The 26,947-nt window shown below is 40.4% G+C and overlaps 1 protein-coding gene across 6 annotated transcripts in view; it reads left to right on the top strand.

The window, feature by feature from the left end:
- The first annotated feature begins 18,359 nt into the window (after window positions 1-18,359).
- BOLL (boule RNA binding protein) overlaps window positions 18,360-26,947 on the top strand; it is a 90,119-nt gene continuing 81,531 nt past the window's right edge. For 4 of the 6 annotated variants that reach the window (XR_013519027.1, XM_054257755.2, XM_008999149.5 and 1 more), the window contains exons 1-3: window positions 18,360-18,571; window positions 22,287-22,430; window positions 25,486-25,577. Coding sequence is in view for 5 of the 6 variants with exons in the window: in XM_054257755.2 (XP_054113730.1) it covers window positions 18,551-18,571; window positions 22,287-22,430; window positions 25,486-25,577 (257 nt within the window). In the remaining variant the exon portion in view is untranslated. The remainder of the gene's footprint in view (window positions 18,572-22,286; window positions 22,431-25,485; window positions 25,578-26,947) is intronic. The other 2 variants (XM_035305229.3, XM_054257756.2) reach the window with 1 other exon arrangement.

Raw genomic sequence — 26,947 nt, 5'->3', positions numbered from 1 at the left:
GAGTTTCATTAGGTCCCATTTGTCTATTTTGGCTTTTGTTGCCAATGCTTTTGGCGTTTTGTTCATGAAGTCCTTGCCTACTCCTATGTCCTGGATAGTTTTGCCTAGATTTCCTTCTAGGGTTTTTATGGTGCCAGGTCTTATGCTTAAGTCTTTAATCCATCTGGAGTTAATTTTAGTGTAAGGTGTCAGGAAGGGGTCCAGTTTCTGCTTTCTGCACATGGCTAGCCAGTTTTCCCAACACCCTTTATTAAACAAGGAATCCTTTCCCCATTGCTTGTTTTTGTCAGGTTTATCAAAGATTGTATGGTTGTAGATATGTTGTGTTGCCTCCAATGCCTCTGTTCTGTTCCATTGGTCTATATCTCTGTTTTGGTACCAGTACCATGCTGTTTTGATTACTGTAGCCTTGTAGTATACTTTGAAGTCCGGTAGTGTGATGCCTCCTGCTGTGTTCTTTTGGCTTAGAATTGACTTGGCTATGTGTGCTCTCTTTTCATTCCATATGAAGTTTAAGGTAGATTTTTCCAGTTCTGTGAAGAAGGTCATTGGTAGCTTGATGGGGATAGCATTGAGTCTGTAAATTACTTTGTGAAGTATGGCCATTTTCACAATAATGATTCTTCCTAACCATGAACATGGAATTTTTCTCCATCTGTTTGTGTCCTCTCTGATTTCGTTGAGCAGTGGTTTGTAGTTCTCCTTGAAGAGGTACTTTACGTTCCTTCTTAGTTGTATTCCAAAGTATTTTATTCTCTTTGTAGCAATTGTGAATGGTAGTTCGTTCTTGATTTGGCTCTCTTTAAGTCTGTTATTGGTGTATAGAAATGCTTGTGATTTTTGCACATTAATTTTGTATCCTGAGACTTTGCTGAAGTGGCTTATCAGTTTCAGGAGTTTTTGGGCTGAGACGATGGGGTCTTCTAGATATACTATCATGTCATCTGCAAATAGAGACATTTGGCTTCCTCCTTTCCTATTTGAATGCCCTTTACTTCTTTTTCTTGCCTGATTGCTCTGGCTAGAACTTCCAATACTATATTGAATAGGAGTGGTGAGAGAGGGCATCTTTGTCTAGTGCCAGATATCAATGGGAATGCTTCCAGTTTTTGCCCATTCAGTATGATATTGGCTGTTGGTTTGTCATAAATAGCTTTTATTATTTTGTAATATGTTCCATCAATACCGAGTTTATTGAGAGTTTTTAGCATAAAGGGCTGTTGAATTTAGTCAAAAACCTTCTCGGTGTCAATTGAGATAATCATGTGGTTTTTGTGTTTGGTTCCGTTTATGTGGTGAATTACGCTTATAGACTTGTGTATGTTGAACCAGCCTTGCATCCCCGGGATGAATCCTACTTGATCATGATGAATAAGTTTTTTGATTTGCTGTTGCAATCAGCTTGCCAATATTTTATTGAAGATTTTTGCATCTATGTTCATCATGAATATTAGCCTGAAGTTTTCTTTTCTTGTTGGGTCTCTGCCGGGTTTGCGTATCAGGATGATGTTGGTCTCATAAAATGATTTGGGAAGGATTCCCTCTTTTTAGATTATTTGGAATAGTTTTAGAAGGAATGGTACCAGCTCCTCTTTGTGTGTCTGGTAGAATTCGGCTGTGAACCCGTCTGGACCTGGGCTTTTTTTGTGTGGTAGGCTCTTAATTGCTGCCTCGACTTCAGACCTTGTTATTGGTCTATTCATAGTTTCAGCTTCCTCCTGGTTTAGGCTTGAGAGGACACAGGAGTCCAGGAATTTATCGATTTCTTCCAGGTTTACTAGTTTATGTGCATAGAATTGTTTGTAATATTCTCTGATGATGGTTTGAATTTCTGTGGAATCTGTGGTTATTTCCCCTTTATCGTTTTTTATTGCATCTATTTGGTTGTTCTCTCTTTTCTTTTTTATCAGTCTGGCTAGTGGTCTATTTTGTTGATCTTTTCAAAAAACCAGCTCTTGGATTTATTGATTTTTTGAAGGGTTTTTTGTGTCTCTATCTTCTTCAGTTCTGCTCTGATCTTAGTTATTTCTTGTCTTCTGCTAGGTTTTGAGTTTTTTTTTTATCTTGGTCCTCTAGCTCTTTCAATTTTGACAATAGGGTGTCAATTTTGGATCTCTCCACTCTTCTCATGTGGGCACTTATTGCTATATATTTTCCTCTAGAGACTGCTTTAAATGTGTCCCAGAGATTCTGGTATGTTGTGTCTTCGTTCTCGTTGGTTTCAAAGAACTTCTTATTTCTGCCTTCATTTCATTGTTTATCTTGTCAACATTCAAGAGCCAGTTGTTCAGTTTCCACGAAGCAGTGCGGTTCTGAGTTAGTTTCTGAATTCTGAGTTCTAACTTGATTGCACTATGGTCTGAGAGGCTGTTTGTTATGATTTCAGTTGTTTTGCATTTGCTGAGGAGTGCTTTACTTCGAATTATGTGGTCAATTTTAGAGTAGGTGTGATGTGGTGCTGAGAAGAACGTATATTCTGTGGATTTGGGGTGGACAGTTCTGTAAATGTCTATCAGGTTTGCTTGTTCCAGGTCTGAGTTCAAGCCCTGGATATCCTTGTTAATTTTCTGTCTGGTTGTTCTGTCTTATATTGACAGTGGAGTGTTAAAGTCTCCCACTATTATTGTGTGGGAGTCTAAGTCTCTTTGTAAGTCATTAAGAACTTGCCTTATATATCTGGGTGCTCCTGTATTGGGTCCATATATATTTAGGATCGTTAGCTCTTGTTGTTGTATCAATCCTTTTACCACTATGTAATGTCCTTCTTTGTCTCTTTTGATCTTTGTTGCTTTGAAGTCTATTTTATCAGAGACGAGGATTGCAACTCCTGCTATTTTTTGCTCTCCATTTGCTTGGTAAATCTTCCTCCATCCCTTTATTTTGAGCCTTTGTGTATCCTTGCATGTGAGATGGGTTTTCTGGATACAGCACACTAATGGGTTTGGATTTTTATCCAATTTGCCAGTCTGTGTCTTTTGATTGGTGCATTTAGTCCATTTACATTTAGGGTTAATATTGTTATGTGTGCAGTTGACACTGCCATCTTGATGCTAGCTGGCTGTTTTGCCTGTTAGTTGATGCAGATTCTTCATTTTGTTCATGCTCTTTAGCATTTGGTATGTTTTTGGAATGGCTGGTACTGGTTGTTCCTTTCTATGTGTAGCGCCTCTTTCAGGGGCTCTTGTAAAGCAGGCCTGGTGGTGACAAAAATCTCTGAGTACTTGCTTGTTCGCAAAGGATTTTATTTTTCCTTCACTTATGAAGCTCAGTTTGGCTGGATAAGAAATTCTGGGTTGAAAGTTCTTTTCTTTAAGGATGTTGAATATTGGTCCCCACTCTCTTCTGGCTTGTAGGGTTTCTGCCAAGAGATCTGCCATGAGTCAGATGGGCTTCCCTTTGTGGGTGACCCGACCTTTCTCTCTGGCTGCCCTTAGCATTTTCTCCTTCATTTCAACCCTGGTGAATCTGACGATTATGTGCCTTGGGGTTGCTCTTCTTGCGGAATAACTTTGTGGTGTTCTCTGTATTTCCTGAACTTAAATATTGGCCTGCCTTGCTAGGTTGGGCAAATTTTCCTGGCTAATACACTGAAGAGTATTTTCCAGCTTGGATTCATTCTTTTCATCACATTCAGGTACACCTATCAAACGTAGATTAGGTCTCTTTACATAGTCCCACATTTCTTGGAGACTTTGTTCATTCCTTTTTGCACTTTTTTCTCTAATCTTGGTTTCTCATTTTATTTCATTGAGTTGATCTTCGGCCTCTGATATCCTTTCTTCTGCTTGGTCAATTCAGCTGTTGAAACTTGCGCATGCTTCGTGAAGTTGACATGTTGTGTTTTTCAGCTCCTTCAATTCATTCATATTCCACTCTAAGTTGTCCATTCTTGTTATCATTTCCTCAAATTTTTTTTCAAATCTTTTTTCAAGGTTTTTAGTGTCTTTGCATTGAATTAGAACATGTTCTTTTAGCTCACGGAAGTTTCTCATTACCCACCTTCTGAAGTCTGATTCTGTCATTTCATCACACTCATTCTTGGTCCAGCTTTGTTCCTTTGCTGGTGAGGAGTTTTTATCCTTTGTAGGAGGCGAGGTGTTCTGGTTTCGAGTGTTTTCCTCCCTTTTGCACTGGTTTCTTCCCATCTTTGTGAATTTATTTACCTGTCTTCTGAGTAGTTGCTGACTTTCTGATTGGGTCTCTGAGTGGATGTCCAGATTGTTGATGATGAAGTATATCTGTTTCTTAGTTTTCCTTCTAACCATCTAGCCCCTCTGCTGTAGGACTGCTGAGATTCCCTCCAGGCTCTGCTTGCCTGGGGAACTCCTGTAGCAGCTGCAGAACAGTGAGGGATGCTACCAGTTTCTTCTTCTGCTATCTTTGTCCCAGAATGATGCCCGCCAAATTTCAGTCTGATCAGTCCTTTGTGAGGTGACTCTTTGGATATACGGAGTCAGGAGCTGCTTGAGGAGACAGTCTGTACTTCATAGGAGCTCTAGTGCTGAGCTGTGAGTTCCATTGTTCATTCAGGGCTGCTAGGCAGGTGCATTTAAGTCTGCTGCAGCAGAATTCATAAAGCCCCTTTTTTTCCTCAGGTGCTCTGTCCCGGGGAGTTAGGGCTTTATTTATGAGTATCTGTTGCAAGGTCCTGCCCAGCAAGGAGGCAGTCTAGTCACTGTCTGCTTGCAGAGGCTATGCTGAGCTGCTTTGGGCCCCAACCTGCTGTCGTGGGCTCCACCCTACTGCTGTGGGCTCTGCCCTGCTGCCCTGTGTAATTCCCTGTAGTTCTGTTTATATGGGTGTGGTTAGAACGCTCTCTGTTATGATGGGTTGCTACAGCAACAGCAGGCTGCGTCAACAATGGCAGAGTACCTCTGTAGGGGTGAAGTGCCTCGGTTATGGCAGACGCCCCTCCCCCACTGAGCTGCAACATCCTGGGTTCATCTGTGCTTGCTGTGAAACTCTCAACCCCGAGCGTTTCCAATTGCTGTTTTGTTTGCTTTTGAGGGGCTGGGACCGGCCAAGCCTGATCACCTGGCTCCCTGCCTCAGAACCCTTTTTTTTTTTTAAGTTGAAGTGTTGACTCTCTCCCCAGTGTTCCATTTGCCTGCTGAAAGGGCGCCAGGATCTGTGTGATTTCCCGTGCGGTGACCCACTGTGCCAGCTGCAACAACGTCACTGGCCAGGACTCTTCTGGCCCTCCTTACTGTTTAAGTCCCGTTTAATCAGATGAATGTGCTAATCTGCCTTCCCAAATCTCAAATTGCCAATTTAACAGGGCATCCAGACCAGTGTATTTTGTACGGAGTACCGCTGTGCTGCGGTGCTGGCTGAAACAGCCCTGCGGGCCCAAACAGCCACGCCGGTGACCCGTGGGGCTCCTACCCCTGGGAATCTCCTGGTCTGTGGGCAATAAAGATCTGTCTGGAAATGCAACATCCACTTACCCTCTGCGCTTTCACTGGGAGCTACAATCCTGAGTTGCTCCTATAGTGCCATCTTCTCCTCTCCTAAAGAAATATCTTAAGACATAATATCCATTTAGGATCTTCTGTTGTCTACAGAAGAAGGTGTACTTCTACATTCCAAAAAGTCAATTTTGGGGAGCAGACTTCTTATAAGATAATATTGTCATTGTTTTTACTTCATGATGTGGCTGAGATATCTTGTAGTAAGAATAAGAGAAGGATCAGCTCTGCAGTTTTTGAAATGTTCACTAGAATTATCTTTGATTCATGTTCTCTGGAATATTTAAGCCACACATCCATCTTGAGTTAGTTTAATTCAAACTAACACAACGTAATTTAAAATTCATTTAACTGGACTCATGGACCAGGCAATGGTCCATGAACTGCCAACTTCTCCATGTTCTAGAACTCCCAATCTTCCCTCAAAATATCTTTTGATACGTAGATTCCACTCTTACCCTTGCTTGATTCACACATGGGTAATCATGTGCATAAGCAAAGCTTGATTTACTTCTTATCCATTTAGATAAATAAAAATATGAGCTCTAATGTTTTATTCCCATATCCCTGGGGTACCACTGCTCTTCCTCAATAGTTTAAGAAAAAAATATTGAATGCCTGTTATGTGTCATTACAGGGTTAAGTTCATAGTGTACAAAAATGAATAAGACCTGACACACATCTCTAATCATCAAAGAAATGCAAATTAAAACTGCAATGAGATATCACCTCATACCTGTTATATAGCTATCATCAAAAAGGTGAAAGATAATAAGTGTTGGTAAGAATATGGAAAAAAGGGAAGCCTCGTTGATGGAAATGAAAATTAGTACAGTCATTTTGAAAATCAATACAGAGGTTCCTCAAAAAACTAAAAATGATCCAGCAATCCCAGTTCTGTCTATATATTCAAAAAAACTGAAATCAGTATGTCAAAGAGATATCTTCACTTGCATGCTGAATGCAACATTATTCACACAGCCAAGATAAGGAATCAATCTAAGTATCCATCAACAGATGAAAGCGTAAAGAAAATGTGGTATATGTACACAATGGAAAACTATTCAGCCTTTATAAAAAAAGGAAATCTTGTCATTTGCAACAGTATAGGTGTACCTAGAGGACATTATGTCAAGTGAAATACGCCAGCCACAGAAAGACAAACACTGCATGATCTCACTTACATAAAGAATCTTAAAATGTCAAATTTATAGAAACAGAAAAAGGAAAGACATTGGTCAAAGGGTACAAAATTTTACTTAAATAGAATGAATAAGCTTTACTGATACATTTCAAAATTGCTAAAAGAGTGTATTTTAAATGTTCTCACTACAAGAAAAATGATAAGTAGATGAGGTGACAGATATGTTAATTTGCTTAATTATTCCACAATATATACACATATAAAAATATCAACAGTATGACCCATAAATATATATGACTATATATTTATAAAATATTTTTATTGATTGAAGCTCTCAGCGAATGCGCGGAGAGGTGAGTCAGAGCTGCATTTCCAGACTGATCTTTTTTGCCCACAGAACGGGAAAATTCCCAGGTATAAAGGAGACACAGGTCGCCAGGCAGAGGTTTTGGCTGCTGCAGCAGGCAGCCGGGGTGGCGGCGGCCGGCCCTACACAGCGTTCCGCACAGGGCGCGCTTGTCCGGGTGCCCTGTTGAACCGGAAACCTGAGACTTGAGAGGGCTGAACTTGAGACTGAATGGGACTTGGACAGTGGGCCAGCCCAGGGGATTGCAGGGACACAGTGTTTGGGGTAGCGCAGTGGGATGGTCAAAACGGCCATTCCAAATGCTCCTGGTGGAGATGTTCCCTGAGACACTCCATGGGGGAGGGGCGTCCACCATTACTGAGGCAATCCGCCCCTACTGAGATACACACCCACTGCTGACACAGCCTGCTGTTGCCGAGGCAACCCGATACAACAGAGAGACTCCGCTGCAGGGTGTAGCCCGTGGCAGCAGGGCGGAGACCGCAGCAGAAGAGCAGAGCCTGCAGCAACAGGGCGAACCTTACAACAGCAGGGCAGAGCCTCGGCAGGCAAATAGTGACTAGACTGCCTCCTAGCTGGGCAGGACACCTCAACGGACATCCAAAAGTAAAGCCCCAACCCGCCAAGACAGAGCATCTGAGAAAAAAAAGGGTTTTTTAATCAGCTCTGTTGCAGCAGAATTAAACACAACAGCCTAACAGCCCTGAATGAACAACAGAGCTCACAGCTCAGCAATTAAGTTCCTATAAAGTACAGACTTTCTCCTCAAGCAGCTCCCTGACCCTTCTATATCCAAAAGATTGACATTTGGCAGGCATCATCCTGGGACAAAGATAGCAGAAAAAGAAACTGGAAGCATCCCTCACTGTTCCGCAAAAGCTATAGGTGCACCCCAGACAAGCAGGGCCTGGAGTGGACCTCAGCAGTCGTACAGCGAAGGGGCAAGACTGGTAGAAGGAAAACCAAGTAACAGAAATACTTCTTCATCAACAATCTGGGTGTCCACTCAGAGACCCAATCGAAAAGTCAGCAACTACACAGACGACAGGTGGATGAATCGACAAAGATGAGAAGAAACCAGCGCAAAAAGGAGGAAAACACCTGAAACCAGAACACCTCGCCTCCTAGAAAGGACCAAAACTCCTCACCAGCAAGGGAACAAAGCTGGACGGAGAATGACTGTGATGAAATGATGAAATTAGACTTCAGAAGGTGGATAATAAGAAACTTTTGTGAGCTAGAAGAACATGTATTAAATCAATGCAAAGAAACTAAGAACCTTGAATAAAGATATGAAAAAAGATTAGAGGAAATGATAACAAGAATGGATAACTTAGAGAGGAATATGAATGAATTAAAGGAGCTGAAAAACACAATACGAGAACTTCGCGAAGCATGCACAAGTTTCAATAGCCGAATTGACCAAGAAGAAGAAAGAATATCTGAAGTCGAAGATCAACTCAATGAAATAAAATGAGAAAACAAGATCAGAGAAAAAAGCGCAAAAAGGAATGAACAAAGTCTCCAAGAAATGTGGGACTATGTGAAAAGACCTAACCTACGTTTGATAGGTGTACCAGAAGGGGACAAAGAGAATGAATCCAAGCTGGAAAATACTCTTCAGGACATCATCCAGGAAAATTTCCCCCACCTAGCAAGACAGGCCAACACTCAAATGCAGGAAATACAGAGAACATCACAAAGATATTCCGCAAGAAGAGCAACCCCAAGGCACATAATCGTCAGATTCAACAAGGTTGAAATAAAGGAGAAAATACTAAGGGCAGCCAGAGAGAAGGGTCGGGTCACCCACAAAGGAAGCCCATCAGACTCATGGCAGATCTCTTGGCAGAAACACTACAAGCCAGAAGAGAGTGGGGGCCAATATTCAACATTCTTAAAGAAAAGAACTTTCAACCCAGAATTTCATATCCAGCCAAACTGAGCTTCAGAAGTGAAGGAAAAATAAAATCCTTTGCGAACAAGCAAGTACTCAGAGATTTTGTCACCACCAGGCCTGCTTTACAAGAGCTCCTGAAAGAGGCACTACACATAGAAAGGAACAACCAGTACCAGCCATTCCAAAATCACACTAAATGTTAAAGAGCATCAACAAAATGAAGAATCTACAACAACTAACGGGCAAAACAGCCACTTAGCATCAAAATGGCAGTATCAAATTCACACATAACAATATTAACCATAAATGTAAATGGACTAAATGCACCAATCAAAAGACACAGACTGGCAAATTGGATAAAAATCCAAAACCCATCAGTGTGCTGTATTCAGGAAACCATCTCACATGCAAGGATACACAAAGGCTCAAAATAAAGGGATGGAGGAAGATTTACCAAGCAAATGGAGAGCAAAAAAAAGCAGGAGTTGCAATTCTCATCTCTGATAAAATAGACTTTAAAGCAACAAAGATCAAAAGAGACAAAGAAGGCCATTACATAATGGTAAAAGGATCGATACAAAAACAAGAGCTAACAGTCCTAAACATATATGGACCCAATGCAGGAGCACCCAGATACATAAGGCAAGTTTTTAATGACTTACAAAGAGACTTAGACTCCCACACAATAATAGTGGGAGACTTTAACACTCCACTGTCAATATTAGACAGATCAACCAGACAGAAAATCAACAAGGATATCCAGGGCTTGAACTCAGACCTGGAGCAAGCAAACCTGATAGACATTTACGAAACTCCCCACCCCAAATCCACAGAATATACATTCTTCTCAGCACCACATCACACCTATTCTAAAATTGACCACATAATTGGAAGCACTGCTCAGCAAATGCAAAACAACTGAAATCATAGCAAACAGCATCTCAGACCATAGTGCAATCAAGTTAGAACTCAGAATTCAGAAACCAACCCAGAACCACACAGCTTCATGGAAACTGAACAACTGGCTCTCAAATGTTGACTGGGTAAACAATGAAATGAAGGCAGAAATAAAGAAGTTCTTCGAAACCAATGAGAACGAAGACACAACATGCCAGAATCTCTGGGACACATTGAAAGCAGTCTCTAGAGGAAAGTATATAGCAATAAGTGCCCATATGAGGAGAATAGAGAGATCCAAAATTGACACCCTATCGTCAAAATTGAAAGAGCTAGAGGAGCAAGATCAAAAAAACTCAAATCCCAGCAGAAGACAAGAAATAACTAAGATCAGAGCTGAACTGAAGGAGATAGAGACACGAAAAACCCTTCAAAAAATCAATAAATCCAAGAGCTGGTTTTTTGAAAAGATCAACAAAATAGACAGACCACTAGCCAGATTGATTAAAAAGAAAAGAGAGAACAACCAAAAAGATGCAATAAAAAATGATAAAGGGGAAATCACCACAGATTCCACAGAAATTCAAACCATCATCAGAGAATATTACAAACAATTCTATGCACATAAACTAGTAAACCTGGAAGAAATCGATAAATTCCTGGACTCCTGTGTCCTCCCAAGCCTAAACCAGGAGGAAGCTGAAACTATGAATAGACCAATAACAAGGTCAGAAGTCGAGGAAGCAGTTAAGAGCCTACCACACAAAAAAAGCCCAGGTCCAGACGGGTTCACAGCCGAATTCTACCAGACACACAAAGAGGAGCTGGTACCATTCCTTCTAAAACTATTCCAAATAATCCAAAAAGAGGGAATCCTTCCCAAATCATTTTATGAGACCAACATCATCCTGATACCAAAACCCGGCAGAGACCCAACAAGAAAAGAAAACTTCAGGCCAATATCCATGATGAACATAGATGCAAAAATCTTCAATAAAATATTGGCAAGCCGAATGCAACAGCAAATCAAAAAACTTATTCATCATGATCAAGTAGGATTCATCCCGGGGATGCAAGGCTGGTTCAACATACACAAGTCTATAAGCGTAATTCACCACATAAACAGAACCAAAAACAAAAACCACATGATTATCTCAATTGACGCAGAGAAGGCATTTGACAAAATTCAACAGCCCTTTATGCTAAAAACCCTCAATAAACTCGGTATCGATGGAACGTATCTCAAAGTAATAAAATCTATTTACGACAAACCAACAGCCAATATCATACTGAATGGGCAAACACTGGAAGCATTCCCTTTGAAATCCGGCACTAGACTAGGATGCCCTCTTTCACCACTCCTATTCAATATAGTACTGGAAGTTCTAGCCAGAGCAATCAGGCAAGAAAAAGAAATAAAGGGTATTCAAATAGGAAAGGTGGAAGCCAAGTTGTCTCTATTTGCAGACGACATGATAGTATACCTAGAAGACCTCATCGCCTCAGCCCAAAAACTCCTGAAACTGGTAAGCAACTTCAGCAAAGTCTCAGGATATAAAATCAATGTGCAAACATCACAAGCATTCGTCTACACCAATAACAGACTTAAAGAAAGCCAAATCAAGAACGAACTGCCATTCACAATTGCTACAAAGAGAATAAAATACCTAGGAATACAACTCACAAGGAACGTAAGGGACCTCTTCAAGGAGAACTACAAACCACTGCTCAACGAAATCAGAGAGGACACAAACAGATGGAGAAACATTCCATGTTCATGGTTAGGAAGAATTAATATCGTGAAAATGGCTATACTGCCCAAAGTAATTTACAGAATCAACACTATCCCCATCAAGCTACCATTGACTTTCTTCACAGAACTGGAAAAAACCACCATGAACTTCATACGGAACCAAAAGAGAGCCCGCATAGCCAAGTCAATTCTAAGCAAAAAGAACACAGCGGGGGCATCACACTACCGGATTTCAAACTATACTATAAGGCTACAGTAATCAAAACAGCATGGTACTGGTACCAAAACAGAGATATAGACCAATGGAACAAAACAGAGGCGTCAGAGGCAACATAACATATCTACAACTATACAATCTTTGATAAACCTGACAAAAACAAGCAATGGGGAAAAGATTCCCTGTTTAACAAATGGTGTTGGGAAAACTGGCTAGCCATGTGCAGAAAGCAGAAACTGGACCCCTTCCTGACACCTTACACTAAAATTAACTCCAGATGGATTAAAGACTTAAACATAAGACCTGGCACAATAAAAAACCCTAGAAGGAAATCTAGGCAAAACTATCCAGGACATAGGAGTAGGCAAGGACTTCATGAACAAAACACCAAAAGCATTGGCAACAAAAGCCAAAATAGACAAATGGGACCTAATCAAACTCCACAGCTTCTGCACGGCAAAAGAAACAGTCACTGGAGTGAATCGGCAACCAACAGAATGGGAAAAAATTTTTGCAGTTTACCCATCTGACAAAGGGCTGATATCCAGAATTTACAAAGAACTCAAACAGATTTACAGGAAAAAAACAAACAAGCCCATTCAAAAGTGGGCAAAGGATATGAACAGACACTTTACGAAAGAAGACATATATGAGGCCAACAATCATATGAAAAAATGCTCATCGTCACTGGTCATCAGAGAGATGCAAATCAAAACCACATTGAGATACCATCTCACGCCAGTTAGAATGGCGATCATTAAAAAATCTGGAGACAACAGATGCTGGAGAGGATGTGGAGAAAAAGGAACACTTTTACACTGTTGGTGGGAGTGTAAATTAGTTCAACCATTGTGGAAGACAGTGTGGCGATTCCTCAAGGCCTTAGAAATAGAAATTCCATTTGACCCAGCAATCCCATTACTGGGTATATATCCAAAGGACTATAAATCGTTCTACTATAAGGACACATGTACACGAATGTTCATTGCAGCACTCTTTACAATAGCAAAGACCTGGAATCGACCCAAATGCCCATTGATGATAGACTGGATTGGAAAAATGTGGCACATATACACCATGTAATATTATGCAGCAATCAGAAATGATGAGTTTGTGTCGTTTGTAGGGACATGGATGAATCTGGAGAACATCATTCTCAGCAAACTGACACAGGAACAGAAAATGAAACACCGCATATTCTCACTCATAGGCGGGTGATGAAAAATGAGAACACATGGACACAGGGAGGGGAGTACTAAACACTGGGGTCTATTGGGGGGAAAGGGGAGGGCCAGTGGGAGGGGGAGGTGGGGAGGGATAGCCTGGGGAGAAATGCCAAATGTGGGTGAAGGGGAGAAAGGAAGCAAAACACACTGCCATGTGTGTACCTACGCAACTGTCTTGCATGTTCTGCTCATGTACCCCAAAACCTAGAATGCAATAAAAAATTTAAAAAATATATTTTTATTTATCAATTAAAAAAGAAAAGAACCACAGAACATCAGCGCTTTTAAAGAACCAACCAGTGAGGTTTTTAGATTTGCCTACCACCAGGATGGCAGAAGTTTCCGAGAGTGAGAACTTACAGTGTGCTAATGAAAAGCAATCTGTTCTCTCATAAACTGCTAATGTGAAAATCAATCAGGAGAAATCAATTAAAATTTAAAATCCACATAGCCATTGAGGGGAAAAAGAACAAAGAAAATGCTTCTCTGGCAATAATTAATTGTTCTTCACTCTTAATCCAGAAGGATGTCATAGTGGTCCAGAAGGACAGCTGTGTTCTAGCCATGAGCTAGCCTGTCTGAAGTACCAAGAAGTCTGCTTGTTTTTACCTCATTTTTAAAAAGCCACCTGTTACTAAGCATCACAACTAAAACTTTCCTTTACAGGTAAAGATATCCGAAAGTCCTTCTGCGAGTTAGGGACAAAAAGCTAAGTATTAGATCTCACTCTACTGATAAGGATTAGAGGATAATCCATCTGGTGAGCCTCTTAATGGTCCAAGTGTCTAAAAAAAGAGTAAATTGGTGGGGGCTTGGATAAAGTGTGTTATGAGGTGAGACTTATCTGTTTATTTATTCCCTTATTCTACAAATATTTTTGAGTTCATACTTTATGCTATGCAGTAGGTTCTATATTGTATATTCTTGTTTCTAAGTAGTGCTCATCGTAAACAGCATAAGTAAATAAATGAACTAATTTTTACCAAAAAAATCCAATAAATCAAATATTGTTCTAGTGTTTGTCTCTGTAACACCCTCTCCAAGAGTAAGTGTTGTGTTTCTTGTAGGAGAAAAGATCTGAGCTGTCCTCTTTGCTTCCTTAAGGCAGATTTTTTTTTTAACTCTGTCCCTCACCTCTCCTATTTCAAACATCCAACCATTATGGAGAGAAAGAAAGCATCTACAATCCTCCAAATGAAACAATACGTTTATAGACCTGGAAACAAGAAAAAAATGAAATGGAAACAAAGGCATCTTCTAAACACATATTTTCATGTTGTTTTATCTATCAAGTCAAATCTCTCCCTGGTCTGGGCTATCTCTGTACCTGGCAACTCTTCTACTGCCATGCTTAGCACAATGAATGTATAAACTTTCTACTTACTTAGCTGCTTCTGGCACTAGACCATAGGCTGCCACTAGGTCTTGCTACCAGAGCAAGAACTAGGCCTTAATCATTGCTGTATCTTTATGCCATGCATAAAGCCTTCCCACAGGAGGCATACGATGGTTATCCACATCTATGAACTAGAGAATGCATCCCAAGGGTTATCAAGAAAATGAGAGCCAGAAGTAGATACTAGGAGCTATAATCTGAAGTTAGAAAACTCAAGAGGCAAGAAGGGAAGAACTGCCAGCTAGGGAATGCAAGCAAGAAGGGGAGGTTTGGGTAAATCCCTGAAACAAAGACTATGTTCTGAACAGATTGTGTGAAGGAAAAAGATGAGAAACATTGGGAAGCTGGCAGAAAACTTTAAAAAATGGGATATTTAGGTTTGCAATTTGTAATGTGCTATACTTTTATGTTTATATTGGTAAACAGCATCTCTAATATGTGAAGCCAGATTTTTGAATGAGTCTCACCAATCCCTCTCCATCATCACCCATTCCCAACAGTCTCAATTCCTCACTGGTATCTCTTTAACCCTTTCCCAGTGTTTGATTCTCACTCCTATCACCTTTGTTCAGGTCCCCATTATTTTTCACTTGAGTTGTTTTCTCCTCCAAATTCAATTCTCTGTTTCCAGTCTGTGTCCCTAAAAAACTCTTCTTTGACATGAAAATATCTTACTAAAACTTGGCTCAGATTATACAACTTCCTGGTTCAAACATCTTTAATGGCCCCCTATTTACAAAGGTCTCCAGAATAAAATTATCTTTATTGCCACAAAGTATAAGTAACATGGCAGAGTGCACCCTGCCTGAACAACAGAGTCAAATTGAACTAAGTTTTGAAAATGGCATCCACCACTTACTAACAATGCGACCACGAGAGCCACTTTTGCCTAAGACTCAGGTTTCCAATGAGATAGAGAAAAAGAGAGACTAAGAAAAAGAGAGAACTAACACTTAAAAAGAGTGTGGCTAGCCCAGCTTTGGGTACCTGATACAGGCTCAGTATTTTCCCTCAATTTTTCTGCCCAGACCAGCACTCCAGCCTTGAAGATGCCCTTACCCAGCCCTGGACACTGTGCTCTATGATGTTATCCTCTGTGCTCCCAAAGACTATTGATTATAATTCATATATCACTTACCCTGTCATACTTGTAATTTTATTTTCTTATAAGTATAGTTATTTATAGTTACTGTTTTGAATAATTTGTTTTTTCTACCTTCTAGATTTAAAATGCTTTGAGAACAAAGTTTTGACCTTGTTGATCAAGATTGTCCAACTGGTGGTCCAACACAAATTCATAAACTTTCTCAAAACATTATGAGTTTTTTGTGATTTTATTTTTAGCTCATCAGCTATGGTTAGGGTTAGTGTATTTTATGTGTGGCCAAGACAATTTTTCTTCTTTTAATGTGGCCCAGGGAAGCCAAAAGATTAGACACCCCTGTTCTTCATCTTCATATCTCCCATATATATTTCATTATGTACTGCATAGAATAGAAACTCTTTAAGTGTCTGCTAAATTGGGGTTCATCGTATAATTTTATGTGATTTATCGAAGTTTTAAGTTGAACATTCCTTTTGGTGTAAGAATTAATAGTAAGGAGTAGAATAGAGAATTGCCATACTGAAAATAGAGTATATCCCTATAGTACCCAACACCAGCCTTGAAATACAGTTAGTGTTCCCTAAGTTAATTTTTGTCAGATTAAAAACCTACTGCGGAATATGTTTTTTAAGAGAATGTTATCCTTGAAATAAATGGTTTTAGTCAAAAAATATTTGGGCAAGAGAGGATAGTAACACCTATCCAAATCCATCAACAGTCTTGGGGGGTAAAAATGCCCAAAGAAGATCAATTCTAATGGGATTGGACAATAAAATTATCATATTTTAGAATATGAATTTTCATCTAAATAGGTTTGTATTCTCTATTTCCACAGAGACTTAAACCTGAGAAAATGAGCTTAAATTGCATACAGAAATGTACAATGACATAGGATTCTTTGGGTAAGATACACAAAAATCGTTTCCCATTTTATTTTGGGTAAATAATATGAAGAGCTAATCTTTGAACAAATTAAAAATTAATATAGTCACTCTTTTTTTAATTCTATATCTTGAAGGCAAAGTAACCAAAGTCAAACTTTTATGGTAGTGTGTACAATAGTTATTACCGGTATAACTTTTAACAGTTGTTACTGCTGATTCTTTAAAAATATATGGCAAAAGTGTTAAGATCAAGAACTGTGGCAGGGGAGGGGGACCCAGGGTCAAATCTCCTACAGCTTTAGATCATGACCAAATTACCTTCCCTCCAAATCTCTGTTTCATCACATACTATGGCGACAATTGGAGCATCTAACTGAAAGGTTGCTGTGAGAATGAAAAGATTAAATGTTGGGAGGCCGAGGCAGGTGGATCACGAGGTCAAGAGATCGAGACCATCCTGTTCAACAAGGTGAAACCCCGTCTCTACTAGAAATACAAAAAATTAGCTGGGCACGGTGGCGTGTGCCTGTAATCCCAGCTACTCAGGAGGCTGAGGCAGGAGAATTGCCTGAACCCAGGAGGCAGAGGTTGTGGCGAGCCGAGATCGCGCCATTGCACTCCAGCCTGGGTAACAAGAGCAGAACTCAGTCTCAAAAAAAAAAAAAAGATTAAATGATGCTGGTCCTAAATCATTGTGCCTGAAGTGAAATGAGTACTTGATAAATGGCAGCTATAATAATGATAATCATTACTATAAGTTTATCCAGTTGTAATCATTTTAGCTACCTAATAGAAATACATATTCTTTACAAAGCAGTCTTCTTTCATCCAGGCCTGGTGGCGTGGGCCTGCCTGTGGTCCCAGCTACTCAGGAGGCTGAGGTGCGGGGATCACTTGAGCCTGGGAGGTTGAGGCTGAAGTGAGCAATATCGCGCCACTGCACTCCAGCCTGGGCGACAGAGTGAGCCTTCGTGTCTACATAGTTAACTGGCCGGGAGTGGCGGCTCACGCCTCTAATCCCAATACTTTGAGAGGCCGAGACGGGCAGATTACTTGAGGTCAGGAGTTCAAGCCTAGCCAACATGGTGAAACCCAGTCTCCACTAAAAATACAAAAATTAGCTGGGCGTGGTGGCGGGGGCCTGTAAATCTCAGCTACTCGGGAGACTGAGACAGGAGAATCGCTTTAACCCGGAAGGCAAAGGTTGCAGTGAGCTGAGATCGCGCCATTGCACTCCAACCTGGGCCACAGTGCGAGACACCGTCTCAAAATTAAAAATAATTAATCCATTAATTTAAAAACAAAGCAAATTTTCTTTCAAAGGCGATCCCAAGGTTGCTGGAGGCTGGACCCGCTAAGTCGCCCCCCCGCGCGGGTGGCTTCGTCCCGGACCCCCTTTCGGCGCCGTGCGGCTGCTGGAGGCACTCAGAGGAGCCAAGGCCGGCACCGGAGCCCGACTGGGCTGAGCCGCAGATCCTGAACAAGCCACCCGCACGGCCCCGCCCGCCCGGAGGGATGAGTGACGGCGGCAACAGGTGGAGAGCTGCGTCTGCGGCTTCTCGGGAGCCCCCGAGTTTGGCGCGTCAGGCCCCGAGGGTCAGAGTTTGACTCTGGAACTTTCTTCGCTTTACACCAGTCTTCGGAAGTCACCGGTCAACCGGCTTCTTCCACCTCAGTAAAGCCTTAAGGTCACCTCAATCTCTCGAAACCCACCAGTCCCAGAGGCCGACTATTCTCAAGTGGAGGAGAGGGGAAGGCGTGCGGTGCATGGAGCTTTGCCTGACCGCTCGCTCTCTCCTCCCCAGCCGTCTGAGAGCAGGCGAGAGGGGTCCTAAAACCGAGCCCTCGCTCCGCACGCCCCACGCCCGCCACGCTGTGCTGTGCGCTCTGCCCCTGAGGCGCCCCGGCTAGGAGTCCCAGGGCCACAGCCGAAACTCGCCCGCCCGCGCCACTCTTCGGCTTGAGGCGCCCGCCCGCACCGCCACCTGCCACCCGAGGCGACGCCGTCTGCTCCTCCCCATCCGCCAGGTGGCAGGTTCAGGGTCTTGCTCCCCTACAGCTGCCACCCCCGCTCTTCCCGCCAGGGGGCGAGAGTCCCCGCCAGGACACGCACGCTGCTGCCTTGGCGTGAAGGTGGTTTCAAACTTTAAACTTCGCTTCCCTACCCGTCGTCTCTGAAGAGGGGAGAGGAAGATGGAAACCGAGTCCAGGCCGGTGAGTACGGCGATCAGGGCCCCAGGGCCCGCGGTAGCGGGGAGAAGGAGCAGTGTGGAGCCCGTCGTCCGTGAGGGCCCAGAAGGGCAAGGTGTAGACCCCAAGCGCTGGCTAGCTGGTTGGGAAGAAACGTGGCCAGGTGCCCGCCCCATCGACCGCTGCGAGGAGCCGCCCGCCCGCACGCCTCGTCTGGCTATGTTGTGGGGTCAGGAAGGCGCCGCCACGGGGTCTGGACTGGGTGTAGACGAGCTAGGGGACCTCAGACGCGGATGTTTCTGGAGGCGGCGGGCAGCCGGGCACCCAGCGGAGTCCGAGCAGATAAACCACTTTCCCGCCGAAATTGGGCTCGACAGCATCTTTGACGCTCCTTCTGGCCAAACTCTACCCAGCCGCCCAAGGCGAGGAGTTGCCAGGGCGGTCGACGCCTCCACTACCGGACTAGTCAGCGAAGACCGGAAGGTCTGAGAGACCTGGGGTGGGGGATAGGGGCAGGCTTTAGCCCAGTTGGGACCCGGACACTCTAGCACTGGCTGCGTGCCAGAGTCTGTCAGGGCGGACTCGGGGAAGTGAGGGAGGGCGGCCAGGACAGGCCTGAGGAGCAGGGGCAACGTGCCGCCCCGCCCCGCCCTGACGCCAGCAGCCAATCAGAGCGCGCCGCACAAGGGTGGGGGTCAGCTGCGCACGAGGCCTGAGTATGGGTCGGCGCCGTTGAGGGTTCCCGCCGCTGCTACTGGCGGATTTGCCGGGCAAAATTTCTCGCTGGCTCGCTTTCTTTTCCCTCCCGCACTTTGGTGGGGAGGGGGTGGATCCTCGTGTCGGTCCCCAAGTTCACGATGACCCCAGAGAATTCGAGGAAGTTGTCGCCGCGGCCATTTCTCCCAGTGCCTCAACTTGCTGGCCTTGGAGGGGGAGGAGCACCGAAGCCGTGACTGCGACGGTTAGCCCGCCCTGTTCCTGCTGTCTGCGTTTGCAAAATAGTTGCTAGATGTCGAGGTTGATTCTCAAGGGGAGGAGGCAGTGAGGGCACATTGCTTTGGAGGAGACGTTTAATAAACTCTTTAGTGCTGGAGGTTTTAGCAAGCGGAGGACCCTTCAAACCCCACTGCAGTCCCCATCTAAGTGCTTCCATGACACTTGAGGAATTATTGCTAGTGGCATTTCAGGCTTTCTTTGTTGTTTAACTCAAATATATCACTAATTGGTTCTAATGAACTTAGATGTTGCCTGTACCTGAGCCTTGCTATTGCTTAACATAAAATATTTTGTAGACTGCTATTACACTGTATTTTTTAGCCCGCAGCCTATTTCGCATATCATGAGCAGGTCTGTCCTGAAGAAATGATTCACTCATTTGATCATTCAACAGATACTCATTGAGCACCTGCTGTGTACTGTCAGTACTTTAGATGCTGCATAGAAAAATGCAAAAGTGCCTTAGATGCATTACATAATAGTGGAAAGAGACAGAAAATAAACATAATAAGTAAATTATATCGTATGTTAGAAAATGATGAGGGAGAAAAATTAAGCAGTTTGAGCCCACAGTAGACCAGGAGCCTTAGAGAGCAGAGGAGGATGAAGTGGATTGAGTGTAAAAGGTTGTTTTTCTTTTCTCAGGGAGTATCCTTTAGTTTCTCGAGACTGGAAATAAAGCACTGTTTACTTCCATTCATTTCATCCCTCTCTCAATGAAATATGATGGGGTTTGTCCCTTACTTAAACTTGAGAACAAATGAGTTCATCTTATTCGTCTTATTTTCAGTAAGAGAATTTCATGAAGAATGGTTTTTTTACTTTAGCAAATAGGTAATTTTGACACTGTAAACAAATGGGCATAGAGCTGTTATATTATCTCTAGAAACACAAAATCAACAGTTGAACAGTACTAAGCATTCCGGAATTACCCATTCTGAGCATTATATCCTACTGAGCAAAGTGACTGAAGCCAATAATAACCTGCAAGTGCCCTGAGAGAAAGCTGTTAAGATTAGAGTCCCAATTTTTTTAATTGGAAACTACAACATAGTAATTATTAAATGTGGTGGCTTTTCTATGTTTTAAGAGAAGTATTTACATATTCCTCATTGGGAATACATACTTTCTTAACTGGAGGAGGAAGAGAGCCCATAAGGTCTCGCCTATAGCCTACTTGCCACTGCTGCCCTAGTCATTTCTTTGTACATCTTGCAGAGATTAATTTAGGGATTGTGGTTTTATTGGCCAGAGAAGAAAGAGCAGGACAAATTTGAAAAAGAACAACTCTATTACCTGGAAACTCATTTTCATGTGTTTGTTTCTCGGAGAATTGGAATTATGAACTTCAAGCTTTTTTGTTATTTTCTTTTTCTTCTTTTTGAGGCAGGATCTTGCTTTGTTGCTCAGGCTGGTCTTGAACTCCTGGCCTCAAGCAATCCTCCTGCCTCAGCCTCCTGGGATTATAGGTACAAGCCACAAAACCCAGTTTACTTCAAGTTTTTTGAAGCATACATTTAGTATATTAGACTGTCCAAGAAGTCTGTTTACTGTTTCCAAATGGAAAATAATTCACAAGTTTTTGAATTGGTTTCCAACATAATTCTCAAGTCTTTTTTTTTTCAATTATACCTTAAAATATATCTTACCATTCTGCAAAGGTTTACACATTTATATATATTTATTAAAATTTAAATTAGGTCCTGTAACTTAGAATTGAGAACATATGGATAGATACTGAACTAATTCTTTGGAATAAACATTTATTAGCTATAAGTATATAATATTTAACAAAATCAGTCCAATCTTCAAATTGACAAATGCATTTAAAATTTTTACTTTCAGGATGAAAATGGTGAATGTGAATGTCAGAGTTTATTAACTTGGCAATGACCATTAGTTAAAGACCACCAGGAATATATACATCACCTTATAAAGTTGGGTCTGCTAATTGTTCAAACAAGGGAAAATAAAAACTATAGGGCCTCTCAGTCAGAGGGTGTTAGAACTTGTAGGTTATAGGCTTGTGTTGAATGATTTTTAGAGAGGGTTTAAGTAGAGCTTTACTCAGGAAAGCATGTTGTCAGGAAATGGTAGTAATTCTATGATTGGATGTGTTAACTTTTATCTAAAAGGCAAGCAAAAATGGATTGAGACTAAAACTATAAAGAAAGAGCAGTCACTTATCATCCAGAATAGGGGGATGTTTGATTATTCTTGTGGTATGGGCAATGCCTTTGTTTTTGTCAGCATTCGAACATGATTATGAAGTGGTCTTGTTTTTAATTTCATCCATCAGATCACAGGGTGACTTTGACTGGTAGTGGTGTTCTGTTAACAAGAGAACACCACAGCCTAGCTGTGAGTGCCAGGCCAATTCCTAACAACACCAGGGCCTATTTGATTGTGTCAGGCTGGAACTGCTTTTCTTTTTTTCAAACATCTTGACGAGCTTAATATTCCCCTTGATACTCAAGTAATAGGTTTGATAATAATATAAGCATTTTAAGTAATATATTTAATATTTAAAATCTCTATAGTGAAGTACATTCTGTTCTCTAGTTCTGTTGCTCTAAAAAGCTCTTATCTCTAATTATAATTTTTGTAATATTAAAAGCAAAGTCTAGAATACTGTATTTTGCCTAAATGACTCCTTTTTTGAAAGATAAATGTTTTCAGTCTTCATCAAAAGCAGACTACATTGTACCCAGTGCTGAAAGTTTAAAAGAATCTTATTTTACAGCAAACATCAAATCAGATACAAACAGATTCGTTATCTCCATCCTCTAATCCTGTGTCACCTGTGCCTTTGAATAACCCAACAAGCGCCCCAAGATATGGAACAGTGATCCCTAATCGCATCTTTGTAGGAGGAATTGACTTTAAGGTACCTATTTATGCATGCAGTAAAGTGTATTTTTTTGTTACAAGTCTTTAGTTCTCAGAAATTGTTTCTTGTGCAACTGTAAAATAATAACATATTTGCATAATGATTAATAAATGCCAAATTGTCTTAATATAGAGTCTTTTCAACCAGCATGTAGGTACATTCAAGTTCAAATACAAGGAAATTGAGCCTCATTGACTTGCTATAGGCTCCTTAGCCTTTTAAGGAGCTATTTAAGCATTTTAAGTAATATATGTAATATTTAAGATCTCTATAGTGGAGTACTGTTTCCAGAATGTACTGGAAACTAGTACATTCTTCTAGTTTCGTACTGGAAGTATGGTTTTCTGTCTTATAGCTCCACACTCTTCCATACCAGAATAAATTATACTTTCTTGCCTAATACTCCAATAGCCAAAATAATGATGATTATAATTTTCTAAACAGACTCCATTTTTAAAAAACTTCGTTTTATGAAATCCTATTTCTTTATCCCAACTCTTATCTCAGGTTCCTGAGCAACCTCCTAGGCTTCTATTCTTTGCAAAGTACTTTCTATGTTAGAATTTAGGATTTATCACCAAAAAAGTCCTGTGTCCTTGTCAGAATAAAGCATCTTAAAAGTAATCCTAGCACTTTGGGAGGCCGAGGCAGGCAGATCGCCTGAGGTCAGGAGTTTGAGACCAGCCTGGTCACCATGGTGAAATCCCGTCTCTACTGAAAAATGCAAAAAATTAGCTGGCTGCAGTGGTAGGCGCCTGTAATCCTACCTACTTGGGTGGCTGAGGCAGGGAGAATTGCTTGAAACCCGGAGGCAGAAGTTGCAGTGAGCCGACACCATGCCACTGCTGCACTCCAGTCTGAGCAACAGAGCAAGACTCCATCTCAAAAAAAAAAAAAAAAGATAATATATTTAAGCAGAAAAGATAACTATTGGGTATCAGACTTAGTACCTGGGTGCTGAAATAATCTGTACAACAAACCCCCATGACAAGTTTATCTTTATAACAAATCTGCACATGTATCCCAAACCTAAAATGAACGTTTTTTAAAAAGTAATATATTTATGTCATGTAATTAGCCATTCCTCTCTTTCAAGGAAGCATAGTTCATGAGATGTGCAGCATGCCCCGCCCCTGCATGTGGGAGGTAATAGTAAACACCTACAAGAAAGGCATGCATTGATATTTTAAGTGGAATACCCTTACTTTCAAATGAATGTATAGAAGAATTTCCAAGCTTCTGTTTTACATATTAGAAATTATAGGGAGAGTTATCTTTTTAAAAAAAAAAAAAAGAAAGCCTTCTTTGTACCATTAGGTGTGACATTTTGACATTTATAACTCACTATTTCCATATAATCAATCTGTTACAATTTGGGTGAAATTTCTTTTTTCCTGCACAAGAGATATGTTACATTTAGTGTATTTGCCAAAACAATGAGTCTTAAACAAGTGTATGGTTGTTTCACTAAAAATAAAGTAAGAAAAATTATTTCTTATAAAATGTTTATTCTTAAAAGGATTTTCTGTATCTGTGGAAACTACTAATGGCTGGCAGAAATATTCAATTTGGGAATTCATTTATATTACAATAACTCAGCATGTTTTTAAAAATAAGTTATCAATAAATATAAACATTTGTATGGTCAGGTTATTTTAGGTTACTGGAACCCATCAGCTACAGCATGAACTTTGGAGACAGTGTTATAATGCAGCCATAGCTTTAGGGTAACTGCTAGGGTTCCCTCCTCTATACTTGCACCTTTTTCAAAACCACAGATAAAGGCCAGGAAAGAAATAGTTTACTCTAATAGCAAGTAGTCACAGTCGTTTTAACCTTTAATTTTTAGAAGCAAACCGACTATCTCTCTTAATGCTTATTTTTCTTGACTATCCCATTGTCACTGAAGAAGTGGAGCTACAAAATTGAGCTAGTAATTATTCTACCAGAGAATAGCTGGTAGAATTATTAATACAAATTGTATTTGTAATTAATACAAATTAATATTTGTATTCAAATATCTAATAACAATCCTTATTCTAGCATTGATTTCATTTTCTGTTATCTGAAATAAAAGGTATTTAATTCTTCTTAAATCAGTATTTGTCATTATCCAGCTTAGTAGGCTTTATGTTACCAACTAAAAACCAGTAGTGTATGTAAGTAGTGAGTTAGTAGTTGAACTCAAAAGGCATAGCTCTGCTCTAGGGCATGTCTTTTTCCAGTGTATATAAAGAAATTTTTTTCTAAAGAAAAGTTACTCTTGGAGACAAACAGTAGCAGCTAAATTAGAAAATGAAATTGCAGTGAATTTAGTGTCAGTATTCTGGGAAAAGGTGACGTGAGTCTATCAGACTCTTTCAATTAAAAAACCAGATATGCCAAAACCATCTTTGTAGATACCCTGTATGTTTAAATTAATATGATTTCAATATTTATTTTTAATATCAAAACAATGTCTGAATTTAGCTGAAATACATGTTGAGTACAGATAAGGAATCTAATAACTTTAAATCTTACAGTCACTACTCTATTGTTCTCACAGTTGAGTTCAAGCACTTTTGGAAATACATTCCTTTCCTAAAACCTGACTTAGGAAAGGAGTTCCTGAGACTACTGATTAAAATAGAATGACTGGTGTAGGCCAACACAACCTACTTCCACTGCCATGACTGTCAGATTCTCTGAGCCACAAGAGCCAACAGTAATATACCCTAACTATGGAAATAGCATTCCTAATACAAATTGGTTTTTTAAAAACTGGCCAGCTAGAGAACAAGAATCATTTAAAGATTTCTTTAAACAGTGAGCATTGTGGTTTTAAAATAATTCAGCTTAAATTTTTTATTGACATATACTAATTTAACAACATAGCTATTGCATAAAGCAAGGTATTTACATTGATTTTAATCACCTAGTGGTTTATGCACTGTTTTGATGAGGAGAGGCATTTTTTATGCATCTTATCTATACCTTTCTGTCTCCAGAGCAAGCATAAGAATTATTCATCTTTTATCAATTAAAAAATGTTTTTTTCTTTTTATGCCATTAGACAAATGAAAGTGATTTAAGAAAATTTTTTTCCCAGTATGGATCTGTGAAAGAAGTGAAGATTGTAAATGACAGAGCTGGAGTATCCAAAGGGTTAGTATCACTATAGATTACATATAGAATTAACAACTCTATTTTTATTGTATTACTAGGGTTTGTATGCTAATTTACTTTGGTTCCATTTTCCAGTAGAGACTATCATGCCCTCTTCTTTCCTCTCACCTTTTGATTTCCTATTTCATGTGTGTGTGTGTGTGTGTGTGTTATGTGTGCATATGTGTGTATTTTGGAGGGAGAAGACACTAATATTTCTTAATTTGTTGGGAAGCTATTCTTGCATGGGTGGAGGGACCATTTAGTGTTAGGCAGCAAGCACTTAATGTGAGTAGCAGATGTACATTAGCTGAGGAGCCAGAAGCTAAAGGAATGAGATTCTTTTGGAATTATAACCCTGCTTTAGGCTATAGAGAGCTTTATTTGAAAACAGCTGACACCAAGAAATGTCTGTAGGTTGTGCCTTGGAGATCTAATTAGGGGACCAAAGTGAGAAATATAATTCTAATGAGAATGATTTTAATAGCCATATCAATGAGAATGAAAATTGAGAAGAAAGCATTTGAATGTGTCTTTAAATGTATAGAGCTATTTTAGTGGATTGCTATGTGTACAAAGCCAAATTTCAGAAAGGAAAAAGGTAGTTTGCATAGTGTACTCACTTAAGGAGTTGGACTGCAAAGTTAAAGAAAATAGATAAGGCAGTAAAGGATTGCATTTATTTTCTTTGAAAAGAGGCAAGACATACATATTTACAAGCATAAGAGAAGAGACCCAATGAGGTGGTATTAGTGAGAAACAGCATTCAACAGATAGACTCTGAAAGAGATTGGATTCTATAGAAAGGTTATTTTTAAACAGATGAGATATATCCTCAGAATGCCAGACAATATTAAGATGAAATGAGATTTACTGCTTTTGTTTGACTAACAGAATTTGAATGTTTTGGTAATATCCACTTTTTATCATTGAAAAACACACATGAAAATGTAAACTGTATTTTGTGCCTTTCCCACTGGGTGGTGTGTGCGTTCTACCAAAAAAAAGTAGTCTAAAAATAATTCCTTAACTTTTTAATATTTGGGCAAATAAATAAAGAGAAATTTCTTTCTTTAAAAGAAGAAACTTTATATATGATGCAGTAATTATGAATTGAAGAAAATAGTAGAGAAGATATTTAGCATTACTTAGAAGAGTTTTCCTAAGTTATCTAAATAGCAATTATGCTTTGAGAAATACACTTTTTCTTTTTTCTCTACCTATTTTGGCTTTTTGGACATGGAGCACATCATTTATGTGTATTTGTGTCTTGAACATTATATGAATTGTGCTTGAAGGTAGCCGTGAATGAAAAACATGAACTTGCCAGGTGCGGTGGCTCATGCCTGTAATCCCACACTTTGGGAGGC

This window comes from Callithrix jacchus, chromosome 6, assembly GCF_049354715.1.
Source record: "Callithrix jacchus isolate 240 chromosome 6, calJac240_pri, whole genome shotgun sequence".
Classification (NCBI taxonomy): Eukaryota; Metazoa; Chordata; class Mammalia; order Primates; family Cebidae; genus Callithrix; species Callithrix jacchus.
This window is presented reverse-complemented; position numbering and strand designations above follow the sequence as displayed.